This window comes from Bos javanicus, chromosome 25 (assembly GCF_032452875.1).
Source record: "Bos javanicus breed banteng chromosome 25, ARS-OSU_banteng_1.0, whole genome shotgun sequence".
Classification (NCBI taxonomy): domain Eukaryota; kingdom Metazoa; phylum Chordata; class Mammalia; order Artiodactyla; family Bovidae; genus Bos; species Bos javanicus.
The window spans coordinates 13,114,525-13,131,423 of NC_083892.1; the positions used below are offsets into that span (position 1 = coordinate 13,114,525).

At 40.7% G+C, this 16,899-nt stretch overlaps 1 protein-coding gene across 18 annotated transcripts in view; it reads left to right on the forward strand.

Annotated features, from left to right (window-relative positions):
* The window catches only part of MRTFB (myocardin related transcription factor B), a 223,829-nt gene that overhangs the window by 138,168 nt on the left and 68,762 nt on the right, over positions 1-16,899 (forward strand). For 2 of the 18 annotated variants that reach the window (XM_061401166.1, XM_061401167.1), the window contains exon 1: positions 8,593-14,709. The exons of the other annotated variants lie outside the window; for them this stretch is intronic. In XM_061401166.1, coding sequence (XP_061257150.1) covers positions 14,589-14,709 — 121 coding nt within the window. In that variant the 5' untranslated portion in view covers positions 8,593-14,588. Of the gene's footprint in view, positions 1-8,592; positions 14,710-16,899 lie in introns of those variants that run through there. 18 annotated transcript variants of the gene reach the window in all.

The window sequence follows — 16,899 nt, forward strand, 5'->3', positions numbered from 1 at the left end:
TCTGGTATTTTGATGTAATTTTAATTGCATTTCTCTAATTATAAGTAAGTTTGAACATCTTTTCATATGTGTAACAGCCATTTTACAATCTTTTTTTTTTTTAGAAGAATGTGAATTTTCTGTTCATTTCTCTGTCAGGTTTTTAAACTTTAATTTTTAAAGAACTATGTATTGAAGCAATTAGCTCTTCCTCTTCAGTATTTTTGTTGTGTTTTGCACATGGCCAAAATTTATCACTTTTCTTTTTATTGTATTTGGATACAAAGTCATAGAAAACTTTTCATTATGTCCAAGGGTCATCAATATTTAAAGTACTCAGGGGTTGATTTTTTTTTAGTGTTTTCATTCCTTATCTTCTTGGAGCTTATTTTTATCTAATCAGACTCTTTCTCCCTCCTCTGTGTGGCCTTTGTGTGTGTGTGTTTTCCCAGTTCCCCTCGGGTGTTTTTACTTTTTCCAGATGTACTTAGATATCAACTTGTCTAGCTCCATTAAAAAGCCTTGTGATATTTTCATTGAAATTGCATTAAATGTGTAAATTTACTTAGTGAAAGCAAACATTTTTATGATGTGGTATTATCTTATCCATGAACAAGGTCTGTCTGTGTGTTCAAGCCTACTTAAAGGTTTTTTCTAATTTTTGCAAATTGCTTATTAAGCTAATTCAGAGTTTTTGTCTTTTTGCTATTATTAATGAAGTTTTCTCTACTATTATGTTCTCTAACCACTTGTTTATATATCTGAAGGCTATTGGTTTCTGTATGTGTTTGAATTCACACTACTTGGAGTTTGCCAGGTTTCTTAAATCTGAAAATTTATGTATTTCATCAGATTTGGGAAATTTTCAAGCATTATATTTGCAGTTATGTTTTATGCCTTGTTCTATCTCTACCCTACTGAAACTCCAGCTGCACAGAACCTTATGATATCATCTCATGGGTCACGTGGGTTCCCGTTCTTTGTTTTCTTTATTCTTTTTTTTTCTCTAAGGCACATAATTTATTTTCATTCGTTAATTTGTATTGATACTATGATTTATGGATTTGAAATTTTTTCTGCTCACTGCTTTAAATATGTGCCATAATTTCTGACTATACCCAAAGAACTGTCCTTTTTAAAACAACTTTCATTTCATTTTGTGGTTTTCCTCTTTTCTGTGAACTAATTAGAAGACGTTATTAATTTCCAAGTAGATAAGCCTTTTTAATTTTTTACTTTATGAATAATTTTTAGCATTATTACACTGACATCAGAATGTTGTTTATAGTATTTTTCATGTTAGGGAATTCACTCAAGTGTTTTTGTGACCTAATATGTGATTGTCTTTTGAACAGTCCATGTGTTCTGTGACGGTGTCTTCACTGTCATTGGGTGTGAAGTTGACTATATAACAGTGAGATCTTACTGATGATGCTGTTTGGCCTTATATACCCTTACTTATTTTTTGTCTGCCTAATCTGTCTTTTTCTGAGGTTGGGAGATTAAAGTCTCCTGTTATTTGCATGTTTTGTCTGTGTCACATTGCATCTCCTGTCCTTTTTGTTTTATAACAGTAGTTATGTTTGTTTTGTATTATACACAGTCACAGTGATTATCGTCTCATTGTTGATCATGGCTTTTAGCAGTAAAAGATATCCTTTGTCACATAAAACATATTTTACTTGAGTTTTATATTTTCTATGTTCAGGATCATTCCCACTTCACCATCTTCATCTGTAACACACCTCAGTCCACCAAAATCCTGTGGGCGCATCACAGTGCACCAGGTCACACCAGCACCACATGTGTGAGGTATCATGCAGTTATTATACATGAGACTTATTTATTTCATTGGTTTGCTGGTTTTTTGTTTTTGTTTTAAGATTCTCTAGGATAATTCTGCTGTTCAGTTGTTTTCAGAGTTCAGACACCCAGGTAAATAATCTTCTATTGCATTAAAATTTTGTAAATAGTAGAGAGACTGTTTGAGAGTTGTTGTGTTACATAAAGGAATTCGTCTGTTTTCACAAGTGCCATTGCCTTTATAAAATAACAACAACAAATTTATTGAAATCTAACTAAATACAATAAATTGCACAGATTTAAAGTATTCAACTTGAGAAATTTTCATTTCACTGTAATCAGGACAGCATTTTCATCACCCTTAAAAACTTCCTCATGCCACTTTGTAATCTTTCTTCTTTCCACCACAGTCTTCAGGCAACCACTGATCTGCTTTTTTGCTTCTATAGATTAGTTTGCATTTTCTAGAATTTTTTTTGTAAATGGAATCATGTATGCATGTGTTCTTTTTTTGTTTGTCTTCTTTGCTTCAGCCTAGTAATTTTGAGATTTATCCGTATTGTTGTTATTCTTTTTTATTGATGGTTAGTATTCCATTGTATGGATACACCAAAATTTACTTATTCATTTACCTATGTATTGATGGTTATTTGCAATTTCTAACTATTACAGATAAAGCTATGAATAAAGTTCTGTTGAAGAAACCATAGTTTTGAAAGCTAAGCATACACCTACTATATGACCAAGCCTTTATTCAAATGAAAGGAGAATAATTACCTACACAAAGGTTTATTAAAAAAAATGTTCATGACAGAATTATTCATAGTATCTCAAAGCTGAAGACTACCCAAATGTCCACTGACAGATGAATGGATAAACAAAATGCAGTCCATCCATACAGTAAATTATTGCTCGGTAATAGAAAGGAACCAACTGCTGATGTATGCAGCACCGTGGATGACTCTCAGAATTGTTATGCTTAGTGTAAGAACTCAAACACAGGAGACCACATGGTATAAGATTTCATTTTCTTGCAATTCTGGAAATACGAACTATCCCATAGTGATAGAGAGCAGATCAGTGATTCCTGAAGCAGAAGGATGTACTGCAGAGGCGTAAGAAGAAATTTTGGAAATGATGACAGTGTTCCGTACCTCAAGTGGGACCGCGGCTTCACCTGTATAAAACTCATCAAATCACACACTTTCATTGGACGTATCTGACTGTCTTTATACCTCAGTAATCTTGATTTTTAAATTCCTGTCAGACACAACCAAGACAGAACAGGTAGTTTCCGTTGTTAGTTTCCTGTAAGGAAGATGCTTGTCAACTAGCCTGGACTACTGAGTGTAAGAGTTAGAGAGAAATGTGACCATGTGACGTGGTTTAAACATTGGGATAGATCTCATAGGGACAAAAAGGTGAGTGAGATCCAGTTGCAGCTTTTAAAGACGGGAAAGTTTACTAAAATGGGGCAAGGGGTATCAAGAATGGGAAGAGCATCCAGACGTGCTGAGAGAAAGCCCGGCGGAGCACCCGCTGCCCCAGAGGAGTTCCCTCCGGCTCTTCCAACGAGAACTGTTTACATGGAGATACTTGCTGTTCATGAATACACTTGATTGTCAAGGATTAAGACCTGCGGAACAGTTTTTACTTTTCTAATTAAATTTTTGGCTTAAAAAAATTTGTTTTCAGCCAAGTTTATGTGAGAAAATTAATCCCTACAGATGCGATTAGAGTGAGTCTTTACTCAGTTATCCCAAGGATGACATAGCTCATACTGTTTTAGACAACAGGAGAGAAGTTAGTTTCATACAGTGGATGCCTTTGTGCATTAGGGCTTAATTCTCTTGCAGACCTCACTGAGAAAAGCTAGTAGTCTGCATATGTACTGCCTAGGTTACAGATCTCTCCTCTACTCCTTACAAGCTTTGTAGCTGGACAAGTTACTTCACCTCTCCATGCTTCAGTATAAAAAAGAGACAGTAGTAGCCAGCAGAGAAGGCAATGGCACCCCACTCCAGTACTCTTGCCTGGAAAATCCCATGGACAGAGGAGCCTGGTGGGCTGCAGCCCATGGGGTCGCTAAGAGTTGGACACGACTGAGTGACTTCCCTTTCACTTTTCACTTTCATGCATTGGAGAAGGAAATGGCAACCCACTCCAGTGTTCTTGCCTGGAGAATCCCAGGGAGGGGGGAGCCTGGTGGGCTGCCATCTATGGGGTCACACAGAGTCGGATACAACTGAAGCAACTTAGCAGCAGTAGCAGCAGCAGTAGCCAGAGTTATTGGAAAGAGTACACTGAGTGGGGGTATGTGAAATGCTTAGCACCATGTGGAAATGCAGTGCTTCGGTGCACAATAAATGATATACAAACAAGAGTGACCAACATCATCATCTTTTTTATTCACGAAGGCGGAGTCCTCCCATGATAGGTATCATGAGTCTTCAGATATGACTCTTTGGTGGTGTTGAGAGACATCCTGAAAAGCTTCTGAAAGAGATTAATACTGGAGTTAGTTCCTGCTCGGGTACAGTCTCCATGGGCAGATGTCAGAATTTCAGATGGAAAAGCTTGAGCAAAGACAAGGAAGTCTCAGAGTCTGTCGGGGTATAAGCAGTTTGATTCAGCTGAAGCACAGGAGCGTGTTCAGGGTTAATAATGCTACCTAGGAAAGTGAGAAACAAAGTGGTGATGGCTTTGAATGCCAAGCTAAGAAGTGGAGGCTGAATTAGGTTGGTAGGGAGAGGCCTGGATGAATGTGGGTCAGTTGAGTGACATTGTTTTATTTATCCAAGCAGCATCGATGGAGCAGTCAGTGAGCCAGGCACTGGGACTGTGCAGATGAGTGAGACAGCAAGCATTGGTTTTTAAGTGCATTGTTTGGAGCTAGATTATGTGAGGTCTAGGCTAAGCCCATTGCTTGTCTTTAAAAAAAAAAAAAATCTTTGTTTTTCCAGAAAAGCCTATCTTATAAAATTAGAGATGATTTCATCCTGAGTATAGCATATAATCTTAACATCAAGGGTGTTTTAGCTGCCGAGGGAAAACTCATTTAGGATCTGCTATTCAGAAAGCAAGAATTGCCTAAATCCGAGATAGGGTATATGTGTTCCTCATGCAGTGGTGGGTGTTTAGCATTGATGGGTGATGCCAGTGAAGTCTCAGTGGGCACAACAGATCGTCAAGGAGAAGTTCCATTCACTGATCACAGTTTTGTAAGTAGGTGGGAGAGAAATGAAATCCTAAATAAAGTGTCTGGTTTCTCCTCTGCTAGAAAAAAAGATTGCTTTTTCCTCAAAGACAGGAGGTGGGATGGGAGTGGTAAGGTGGAGCGCAGCATATGTCTGAAGCCCGTAATATTCATAAATCTAGTAGCCCAAGTTACTTGCTGACAAAGGTGTAAGGGTAGTTAGGTAGTGTGGCCTTGAGGAAAATGGAGACGCTCTGGAACAGTGGTGCAGACAATTCAGAGTCAATAAGAGATAAAGGGAACATCTTGGAGCAGGCGTGAGGGCATGGCATGGTTTTATATTGAATTTGGAGAGTCCTCCTGCTTCCTTAATTTCTCAAGCCCTTCTTGGTGTCATTACCGCTTTTTATCATGACTCCCAAGATGGCAAAATAGGATCCCCATTCAAATTAGATAAACAAAGACAAATGCTTCCTTCTCACCTCAGGATAATGCTGTGGAAGCCAAGCCACAGACAACGTGGGCCCCTTCTCCCCATTTGAGTTACATGGTGAAGCAGCGGTTCACAAACTTAAGAAATGTACTGACCCTTTAAGAACAGTTAGTAGATGACTTAATTTTTACTAGTGTAGTGTTTCAGAATTAGGTACAACTGTAAAAGAAGTTTAAAACTCCTTGTGCTTAGTAGCACTTGCACAGCTACAAAACAAGAACACTTCTGTATGTTATTTACAGAAATCTGCAAAGCTAATGAAATTCAAATCGGTATTAATTTACTGTGACACGTGCATTTTTGCATAAATGTGACTGCTGCTGGACATGAGGCCGCGGTGCCCCAGCACCCTGGCAGGAGCTGGGAGCCTGCGCTGCCTGCTTGCACAGCAGCCCACTTCTCCCCCCGTGCCTCTGTCAGACCACTGCAGGCTGCCAGCATTCTGCCTTCTCTAGGCCTGATCGTGTCATCACCGCAAGGTCCAGCTCTCTTTACTTTTCATTCTTACATGGCAACACTTGATTCTTTTCTCAGGGTTAACAAAATGAAAACACGAAATTTTTACATTTTCCACAAAGGACTCATCCAAGAAGACAACTTGGATTCCTAAAACTATGTCCCAGGGTTTGTTCTACTCACTTCTCAGAGCCGGTGGCTCACGACTTGGCTGAGATTAGACACCTGGAGTGGGTTTTCGATTTCATTATTCCAGTTAAGTGGAAAAATATCAGCAGTGTTCGCTGCATGTATAAAAACCTTTCAAATTTAATCTAATACATGAAATCTCAAATAGTGGAAGGACACCAGAAGGTATTAAGTGCCAAACCAAAAAATGATGAACTTTATCTGCATCCTGCTGCAGCCTCAGAGGGTGGGGTTGGAAAACAGAATGTGGTGTGGGGTGTGTGTTGTAGGGGGCAGGGTGGTTTGCTGGGGGGTGTGTGTGGGTATGTGTGTGTTTTTGCTGGAGAAACCCTACACTTAGCAGACAGGGAGCCATGGGGGAAGCAGACAAAGGAGATCATTCCAAAAGTGAGCCCCAAAAGACTCCACCGTTTGGCAAGTGCCTATCGTGCCTGTCCTAGGAATTTTATATGCATTTTCCCCTGATTTTTATAATCACAGAAAACAGCTACTGCTGTTATCATCGTTAATGCACTTCTATAGATGAGGCAGCCCCAGCACAATGATGTTACCACTTTTCTAAGATCTCGCAGATTTCAACAGCCGAATTTTGTTTAACTCTGAAGTCGTGTTCCTTCCCCAAAACCATCCTGCCTCTAACCTTCATAAAATCCATATGTGATCTTATCCTCCTCCTGAAATCAAATTACCAATTTTTCTTAATATATGCCTCTGAAAAATTACACGTAAATTTAGTAAAAAGAAAAAACCCACAAGGTTTCACTTTTGGTAAAAAAGAATGTTGGAGTGAGGAAACCAGGATTAAGGATATGTGTTCACCAGCAGAGCAACTTGAAAACACATCATTTCATAGCTAAACTGCACTTTTTTTAAATAAACCAAATATCAATATGCGTTTCCCTCAGAGCTGCTGAGGGTCATAAAGACCCTCAAAGTCCTGCTAAATTTACTTGTGATCTAAAAACCATTGTCACAGATGGTGAACATTTGTTATTCTCTCATTGAGGGTTTCCTGCACACAGTTCATTCTTATTGTTATTCTTATTACTTGTTTTTTTCCCTCAACAAAAAGGAAAAACTGGCTTTTTTTCTCATACATTAAGCATTCTCAACAGAAGTGAAAAATGGCTCTTGGAAGATGGGCAAAAAAAAAGTATTTTTTAATATATAATGTACAGATAATATATAATGTACAGGGGCTTCCCTGATAGCTCAGTTGGAAAAGAATCCACCTGCAATGCAGGAGACCCCAGTTTGATTCCTGGGTTGGGAAGATCCGTTAGAAAAGGGATAGGCTACCCACTCCAATATTCTTTTGGCTCCGCTGCTAAAGAATCTGCCTACAATGTGGAAGACTTGGGTTAAGCCCCTGTGTTGGGAAGATCCCCTGGAGAAGGGAAAAACTTCACACTCCAGTATTCTCGCCTGGAGAATTCCATAGACTGGGTAGGCCATGGCGTCACAAAGAGTTGGACACGACTAAGCAATTTTCACTAATGTACAGATATACATAGAGCATATAAATGTATACAGTGAATCTGTGGTGTTAAAGTTTCAAGGAAAAGTGATTAGGAAAACTTATATTTAAAAGGGTCAGGAGCTAAAATGTGGAAAAGATCGAGAAACACTGTGCTCATCAGTCTCTTTGTCGCAGGTGCGGACCTCGGCCCCACACAGGTCGTGACCATCTGGCCTTCACAGGGCCTGATCCTCTTCTCACTCCCCCTTCCATCTCTGCTAAACCCTCAAAGCTGTCGTCATCTCATTCTCCCTTACATTCCATAACTCAGTGTAAGGAGGTCTGCTTTGAAGAAATACAACCTAAGAACACTCTTGGTTGTGAATCTTCAGCCAGTTGTCTATCTGTATGTTTATAAAGTAACTCTCAGACTTAGAAGTAGAGAAAGGATTTGGATGACTTTCTTAAATCTGATAAAGTATATCCTGTCCTCTCTTGATTATCCTGATGAAGGATTTGGGCAGGAGGAGGCAAAGGGCCCCAGTCTCTGAGATGCAGTCAGAATACTGCCATTGGGTGGTGCCACTGTCCCGTGAGGACTCACCTGGAAAGAGCGAGGAAACCCCCAGTTGCCCTGCCCCACAGAAGGTTATCTCCCCTCAGCTTAAGCAGATGTTAGTCAGCAAAGTGTTACTGGTACAGTTCCAGTCGTGACAAACCTGGCCACATCTTCAGAGAGGATAAAACAAACACAGGAGGGAAGTGCCGTTCGTGCCAGTCCTGGCTGCTTTCTAGGATGGAAGAGTATGATAGGCACAGATTACAAACCCAGTGATTATTAGGCTGTTTGGCCCCTGGTGGCTCAGACGGTAAAGCGTCTGTCTGTAATACGGGAGACCCGGGTTTGAGCCCTGGGTTGGGAAGATCCCCTAGAGAAGGAAATGGCAACCCACTCCAGTACTATTGCCTGGAAAATCCCATGGACAGAGGAGCCTGGTAGGCTACGGTCTAAGGGGTCGCAAAGAGTCAGACACGACTTAGTGACTTCACTTTTTGGCCCTTTTGCAGTGTTGAGTTATGCTACCGTACTTAGTTCTTCAAATCACTGATATTCTTTCAAAATCTTATTATCTTGGAAATGTCAGAAAAACGTATCCTTGTGAACAGTCATTTCTATAATCTCTTTGTATATGCAATGGATACAGTGTCCATGGATTTAAACAGTGGTAAAAATGAACAACTTTTAAGATATGTTGCCTGATTTCACAGGCAGCACTCTTAACTATCCTTGTTTACAAAAAATATTTTAAGTTATCAGGATTATCTACTTGGGCTTAATAATTATGAAATCATTGGGATTTACCATTTAATAATCATCTAAAATGTGATATTTTATTGTGGTATTTATAATGTTAAAAAGGAGAAAATTAGGGATTGTATATGCATCTCACTGAAAATATGGTATCTTGAGGGAAAAAAACATAGGTGTCATCTGGACTGAAACTTTTCCTCCCTAAATGGTTCCAACCTGACTGACTGTGTCTCTACAAATGTCATGATACTGTGCTCAGACTGTGCAAAAGAAGCCCCAGAGTGCCCACATGTGATTCAGTGAATGGCCCCCTGCGTACCTGTTCCAAAGAACCAGGAGGTGGAAGACAAGAAGACGAGCATCCTCCTCAATCCCGGGGCCCAGAATGCTGCAGAAGTACACGCAGTCTTTAGCGGTCTCCTTGCGTTCTGCTGCTAATTACTTTACTCATTACTTTTGAATGTGTTTTACGTTGGGGGAACATTAACACCCTCAGGTTTTTCCTTATTGAAGCATAGCATCATCACACTGATGGTCTTTTTCGTCAGCAGTTTTATAAGCGTATGTTGACTCTGCCAAGTTTTTGTGTAGGTCCCTTGAGCCACGTTTGTTTCTGTTCTGATTCCTGGAAGCCTTTCTTGGATTGTTCCTAGTCTCAAGCCATACAGCTTTTCTCACGCTTATTAAATATCTATGCTTGGGGTAGTGGGAAAATTGACTTGATTTATGGTATTCTCTTTCATACTAAAACAACTCTTTTGAGTATAGACACAAACACTGTGGAAGCAGATTTATCATAGCCAAAGTGAATTAAGTCACTTATCATTTGAAGTTAAAAGCCACTTGTGACAATAGAGCCAAGTGCCACATGCTGATGATAGAGCACATTTAGTAAAGAACAGGGCAGATGTATTGGAAAGCAGTCCACGTGACAACTGTGGTCCCTTCTTACCGGGCAGGAAAGCAAGTCTCCTTCCTCTCACCAGCCCTAATTTGATCGGAAAGACATTAAGTGGGGCTGAGCAAGGCAGCTGCCCTGTGGGAGTGGGGGCAGAAGTCCAGTGCAGGGCTTCAGAGCCTGTGGGCAGGGAGACATACCTCCCTGGGGTTTCGCCACAGCGGTGAATGGGGTATCCATGAGTGGGGTGGCAGAGACCCATGGGACAAGATCCTCACTATAGGAGGAGGACCCTACAAATATAGAAAAGAAGGAAACTGAGTTGACCCAGTGGGGTTGGATTGGAAGTGGAGGCATTGGGGTGAACTCATGGTTTTCAATATATATAAATAAATAAATAGATGTGCATACTTAAATATAGGTCTATATTTACATCTGTTAATAGACACATAAATACATTTATGCTTACACACACAGATACACATAAACTCAGACATAAATCCTACGTCTGACTCAGAAAAGGCCTGGGAATAATGACACCCAAATAGCATTGAGCACACCCAGAATTCACACCTTAGTTTCTCAACAGAGCAGGAAAAGTAAAAGGTGAGCTTGGAACATCTTAATACCAAAAAGTAAGAAAGTGTTCAAAGAACGATGAAATCAGAACAGTAAGAAACTGAAGCCAGCTCAAGGGGATTCCCATGGGCCAAATCTGAAATTATTTGAGCATCAAAATAAGGAATGATTGGAACATTTTATAACCCATTGAATAAAATTTGAATAGCTGAGTCCTTACTGTTATAAATAGATAACATAAACTGAATAAAGAGAATTTTTTCTTACAATAGGATGCACCACTAATAAATGTAGAAGGAATGATAGAATTTTCAAAACCATCATTTGTCAGTCATGCTAGTAATAAATAACTCAGCCCCGTGAAATCATTAATTACCAAGAGAAAAATTAATTTTTCAGTGAAGAAAGCTGGCCGTTGCCACTTTAACAAATCAATCAAGATAAACACCATCAGCTATCAGAGAAACTGAATTTGTCCCCTACCACCTAGTGGGATGGAAAGAACACACTGCTTCTATGGTATTCCTGCCAAAAATACTCCTGTTATGACTTGTATCTAATCTTGAAGACACATCAAAAGAACTGAGAGTAACTCTACCAAGTAACCACCCTGTAATCTTCAAAAGTCAAGAAAGAAACATTGAGAAAGATGGAAGAACTGTTCAAGATGGAAGAAAACTAAAGAGACTCAGACTCTGTGCCATATGTGATCCTGGCTTGGGTCCTTCTACTATAAAGGATGTCCTGACAACTGGCAGAATGTGAATGGAGTCTGTAGGTGGCAGTGATATGTCGGCATTAATTTCCTGATATTGATGGTCATATTGTGGTTCCTTTGGAGAATTAGCCTTGTTTGTAGGAATTACAGACCAGAGCACGTAGGGTAAAGAGCTATTGTGTCAGAGCCTCCTTGCAGATGGTTCATGGAAATAGGGCTCTTTGAATTTGAAATTATTTCAGATTTTTTAAAATAGCAAAATAAATGTCCTTTCAGGCCTATTCACTACTAGAGAAATTATTATTCCCTTTCAAAACTACAGAGGCAGACTTTTAATACAAATCTACAGCCAGAAAATATTTCCTTATTTTGAGATCTTTTATATTTATCAGATAAAAAATAATAAGTTTGCAGATGATCCCTAAGACTGTTTTCTGTTTTAACATACTAAATACACACACAAACATGGCCAATAAAGAATTTTTAAATGGCTGATGGAGCTTTGAATATACTCAGGCTTCTAAACCTGGGGCCAAAAAAACAGTTGAGTACAATTTTAAAAGTAGCATCCCTGCAAAAGAGAGTGTTGGGCTTTATTGTTTTTGTTGTTCCTTTGGAGTGCAGTTAAGAATGTGAACCTGCAAAGCTGCCTATTTGGAACCGTGGCCATCATTTACAAGATACGTGACTCTGACAAAATATTTGATTTTTCTAGGCCTCAGTTTTCACACCTGTAAATTAGGATCGATATATATGCATGCACGTTCAGTTGTGTCTGACTGTTTGCAACCCCATGGACTGTAGCCCACCAGGCTCCTCTGCCCATGGGATTCTCCAGGCAAGAATACTGGAGTGGGTTGCCATTTCCTTCTCCAAGGGATCTTCCTGACCCAGGGCTCGTATATGTGTCCCCTGCATTGGCAGACAGGTTTTTTTTTTATCACTGAGCCACCTGGAAAGCCTGTAAACTAGGATACCAACATTGAAATCACAGGTATGTCAACAGAATGAATGTGATAATATATGACAAGCACTGAGACTGTGGCTCATTGTAAGCACTCAGCAAAGTTCGCTGCTGTTAGTATTTCAAGAGAAGTTAAACTGATTCATCAAAACACTCTAGTATGATTATGTTGCCTTCATTCTCCCTCACCAGGAGTAGAATTACTCAAAGGCAATAACCAGTAATGGTCTCTGCTGTTAAACCTGTCCCAAGATCAAACTAAAGCCTAGAAACAGAGCATGTTTTAGAAGACAGCAGGCACTGTAGTGCCAGTGTTGGTTGAATTTCAGATTGGCTGCTTACAAGCTTACAAGACTTTGGTCTTGGTCTATAAAATGTCTAGAATGTACAAATAATCATAGTGATTGCAAAGGACTATTGGGGGTTAAATGAGATAATCTTTGCAAAACTTTCTTTGAACTGGCCCAAAGAATGTCTGCCAAAAACGTGTTGTTGTTGTTTTTTTCTTACTCCTTTAAAGGTGTGAAGTGAAGTCACTCAGTCGTGTCCGACTTTGCGACCCCATGGACTGTAGCCTACCAGGCTTCTCTGTCCATGGCATTTTCCAGGCAAGGATACTGGAGTGGGTTGCCATTTCCTTCTCCATTTAAAGGCGTAACTCCATTAAACAGTTAATTTAGAAGAATGGAGGCCTTAGCATTAGAAGTAGTAGCAGAGCATTTGAGGGCATGTTTGAGAATTGTGTTAAGTTCGTCGCTGTGTGTTCCTGCATGGGTTTAGACTACCAACGCTGGGCTTAAATTGCCTCCGAAGGAATTTCAGTTGACAAGAAGCATGCCACATGTTGTGTAATCCCATTCTCGAGAGACGCTGAAGAAGGGTAGATACCCATCTTTGTAGAACAGCATGGATTTAGGGCACGCGAGCCCTGAAACCAGGGACAAAGGAAAGAATCTTGATCCAGTCCCCCATCTCTGTTAAATGAGGAAGAGAATATTCATTTTTCCAGGCTGTAAAAATGTAAGCCTTTCTTCTTGCCAGAAAGGGGTCATGTCATATGCACAAAGTGTATGTGTGTGGTTTCTTTTAAAGAGAAGATGTGCTTCCTTTAAAGAGCATGTAGTTGTTCATCTAGAAGTTAGTGACTCTTGGTCATTGATCTAGGACTTCTTCAGAACTCTGAGTTTCACCAGAAGAGCTCTGAATATGATTTTCTGCCTTCATTCATTCACTCAGTCACGCAACAAGTATTTGTTGAGAACTCCCTCCTTCTATTCCAGGCACTGTTAGATGTTGACTACTTAAAAAGTAAACAAAACAAAAACAGATTGCTCATGGAAGAGGACCAGTCTCCTCTTAAAATTTCTAATGGGTTTTATGGGAGCTCTTTTCATAGGAGCTGACTTCAAACCGTGAAAATGAGATTCTTTTGGCTCCAGCTCTGGATAGATCGGTGTTTGGTGTGTGTAAAAGCAGGCGTTTTGACTTTGCCTGGAGTTGCCTTCCCTGCAGATTTCCTTCAGGCAGCTTCCCTCTGCCTAGTGGAAGCCAGTGACCCGGGGAGAGGTACCCATTGTTGATAGCTAGTGTGAAATTAAACGTGGCTGGTTGCTGGTGGAATATGTTATGAACTAGAAGCTCTCTGTGTCTGCCTTCAATACAGGGGAGGAGATTTTTCCTTCCCACAATCATGGCGATGTTAACTCTCTCAGCCGACTAGTGGCACAAAGGAAAACTGCCGCCTGGGTCTGCACTGGCGAAAGCAGAAAGCTGCAGTTACGGGCATTTCCCTGCGACAGGGAGCACTGGCAGTGGCTGTGCCGGGAGAGCCGGACGCGGAAAAAGCACCCCACGAGAGCAGTTGGTGGTGACATGCCTCTGTTTTTATCCAGATATGCTAGAAGCATGTGTATTCACTGTGTTGCGTCTGCTGTGATAAGACCCTCTTCCTTCGGATGCCCTAGACCACCGTTTGTTTAGCTGGAGAACTTAATGAGTAATGGATGTGCTTGGCTGGCTGATAGAAAGTATTTCCATAGCCTGCGACTGTGTTTATAGAGAGCCGGAGAGAGACCACAGGCAGCAATTTGTCTTCTTAGGTATCAGCAAAGTCTTCTCTTTTAACAACTAGGGGATTTATTTTTAACTGCTTGAGTCAGTGTTTGTCAGATGATGCGGACCATCAAACTGCAGATTGAAGTCCCGGGTGCGGGGGAGGCTGGAATGGCAAGGGAAAGGGGGCTGGCTGGGAAAAGGGGTGGGATTTCAGCATCGTGCCTCCGTGGCTCTGCCTCCCAACGTGGGAGAGAGTTTCGGGCTTCCAGCAGCAGGAGTGGATTTGCAGGTCAAGCTGGGAACGAAAGGGTAACGGCTGCCTTCAGCTGCTTAAAGATATAACTGCCCAGGGATCGGGGTATTGTGAGGAGGTGGCTGGCGGCCGGCACCCGGCAGGGGCCAGAGGATTCCCAGTGCCGGCCTCTGCTGGTCGGCAGATTGAGCTTTTCCTCTGCTGGATGCTGCCTGTCTCCAAGAGCCTCTCACCATGATCGATAGCTCCAAGAAGCAGCAACAGGGCTTCCCGGAGATTTTAACTGCTGGCGATTTTGAGCCACTCAAAGAAAAGGAATGCCTTGAAGGGAGCCACCAGAAAAGTCTCAAGGAAGGTCAGTCTGTCTGTGGGCAGAGGGGCAAAACGGTCACATTTACCCTCCCGTGAACCAGGCTGAGCGTGTGTGTCTCCTTCCCACGCCGTGTGTCTGCCCTCCGTCCACTCATGTACCTTATACACTCTAAGTTCTTTGAAATGAAAGCGTAATGCTGTTCTCGGTAGCTCTTTCTGAAGATTCATTAACTGATGGAACTCTAGGGATTTGGCAGTAATACAGTAAGGTGACTTAAGAAGCCAGTCCTCATTTCAGTAAGATGCTTCCAGGTTCATTTTGTCTATTTTCTCACGTTCTCCCATTTTTCTGTGCTCCTCACCCCCACTTTAGGAGAGGCCATTTCCTTTTCGGTCTTACTCAGAACCCTGCTCCTTTTAGGTTGACAAAACACATAATTCCAGGAAAATGGTTTTGGTTTTTTTTCCAATTAACATGTGTATGACTTTTATTGTTTAAAACCAGGAATGTAGCTAACTCTTTCGTAGTTATATCTTTAAATGATTAGTTTATCTGGTTATAATGCACATTGCATCTTTTTTTTTTTTTTTAAAGCACAGTGCGTAGTCTTGTGGTTTTTTTTAGCAAAGCATAGAATATACTTATGAATGCTGTCAGTTATTGTTAGCGGCCACTGCACAGGTACCTCCCTGCTTAAGAAAATGTCCAAAGGCCTGGGCACTGCTGTCCTGTGTCCTGGCACACCAGTGTGGCGAGGCCAGTGCCCAATGTGCTTTACTCTTGGCAGCTGGAGACCGAGGGCCATGGAGTAAGAGATTCAGAATCTTCTGAGAATAAGTTTTTCCTGAATTTGAGATTTGAAAATCATCCCCCCCCCACCAATTGTTGTTTAATTTGAAATTTGTTTCTAGTATTCTTCAGGAGGAAAAAACCCCCACAATAACCTCTCTTCATTTTATCTGCCTTCAGCTCCTGCCACCAGCCACCCTCTCACCTCTCCACTGGCTCTTCCTCGTCTTCTGGAGACCCAAACAGTAAATGTAGTTATCTTCCCCAGCTGCAGTTTGAGCTTCTTTCAAAATGATATTCCGCCTTTTTTTCATACATTTAGAACTATGAGAATATGATGATAGATTGTTGCGTATTTAAAAGATAAGAAGAAACTGGTTGTTTCTTATTGGAGTTGAACTTTTGGGTACTGGTAGGAAAAAAAAAACCCATCTAGATGGAAACAGACGACACACAATGAAGTATAAATAGCTGTTGCCAGGAGCCAGACAATGGGGTTGCCTCTGCTCCTGGCTGGAAATCGTCTTGTAGATTTCTCATAAAATCGATACCAGTGAAGTTTTTAGGACACGTTCTAGTGTCTCACTGAGGGGAACCTACATTTTTAAAATCATTAACTTAAAAAAGGGATTAATTATGTATCGTATAAGTCAGGTTCTAGCGTTAAGCTCCTATTAGCACCATACATTTTTAACTGTTTTTATGCTAAAAACTGGGAAAGTAGAGGAAAATGGAATTGGAGAAATAAAAAGATGTCACAATAGCAGTATGATAAGGAGCATAGAGAGAAAGAATTAAAAATAAACAGCGTAGGAGAATTATCAACAGGAACAACAAAATTGCCTTGAGATGTACCAATTCTTTCCCTAACCACTGTGACCATGCTTTGAATTTATACAAATTTATACATGTACCACAGTATAATGTCGCAGAGCGAGAGCACAGACCCTAAGTGAGGTCTACTCGGGAGCAAATCCCATTTTCTAGCTCTGTGACCCTGGACAAGCTCACTGCTCTGAGCCTCAGTGTCCACCTTTGCACAGTGAAGATAAACAGTACCTACTTGGCAGTGTTTTTATGAGATGCCTAGTTTAATGCCAGCGTAACCATCCCTCTTATTTTTTCACCCTTTGTTGCCTTTCCCTTCTACTTAAAATTTAATGTTTAAAATCCTGTATATATTGACAAAGTAGAGAAGTGTTTATATCTATTGTTGTTCAGTCGCCCAATCACACCCAACTCTTTGTGACCCCATGGACTGCAGCACACCAGTCTATTACTTTCATGTAAATTCATCGGTTTAAAGAGGTATACGGGAAGAGAACTTTCATGTTTTTAAACGCTCCACAGAAATGATTGGATGATAAAATGAATCTGTCTCACCACAGCTGCACTGACTATGCTTTGCTTTCTATCTTAACAGATTGTACTTCTGCTAATTTT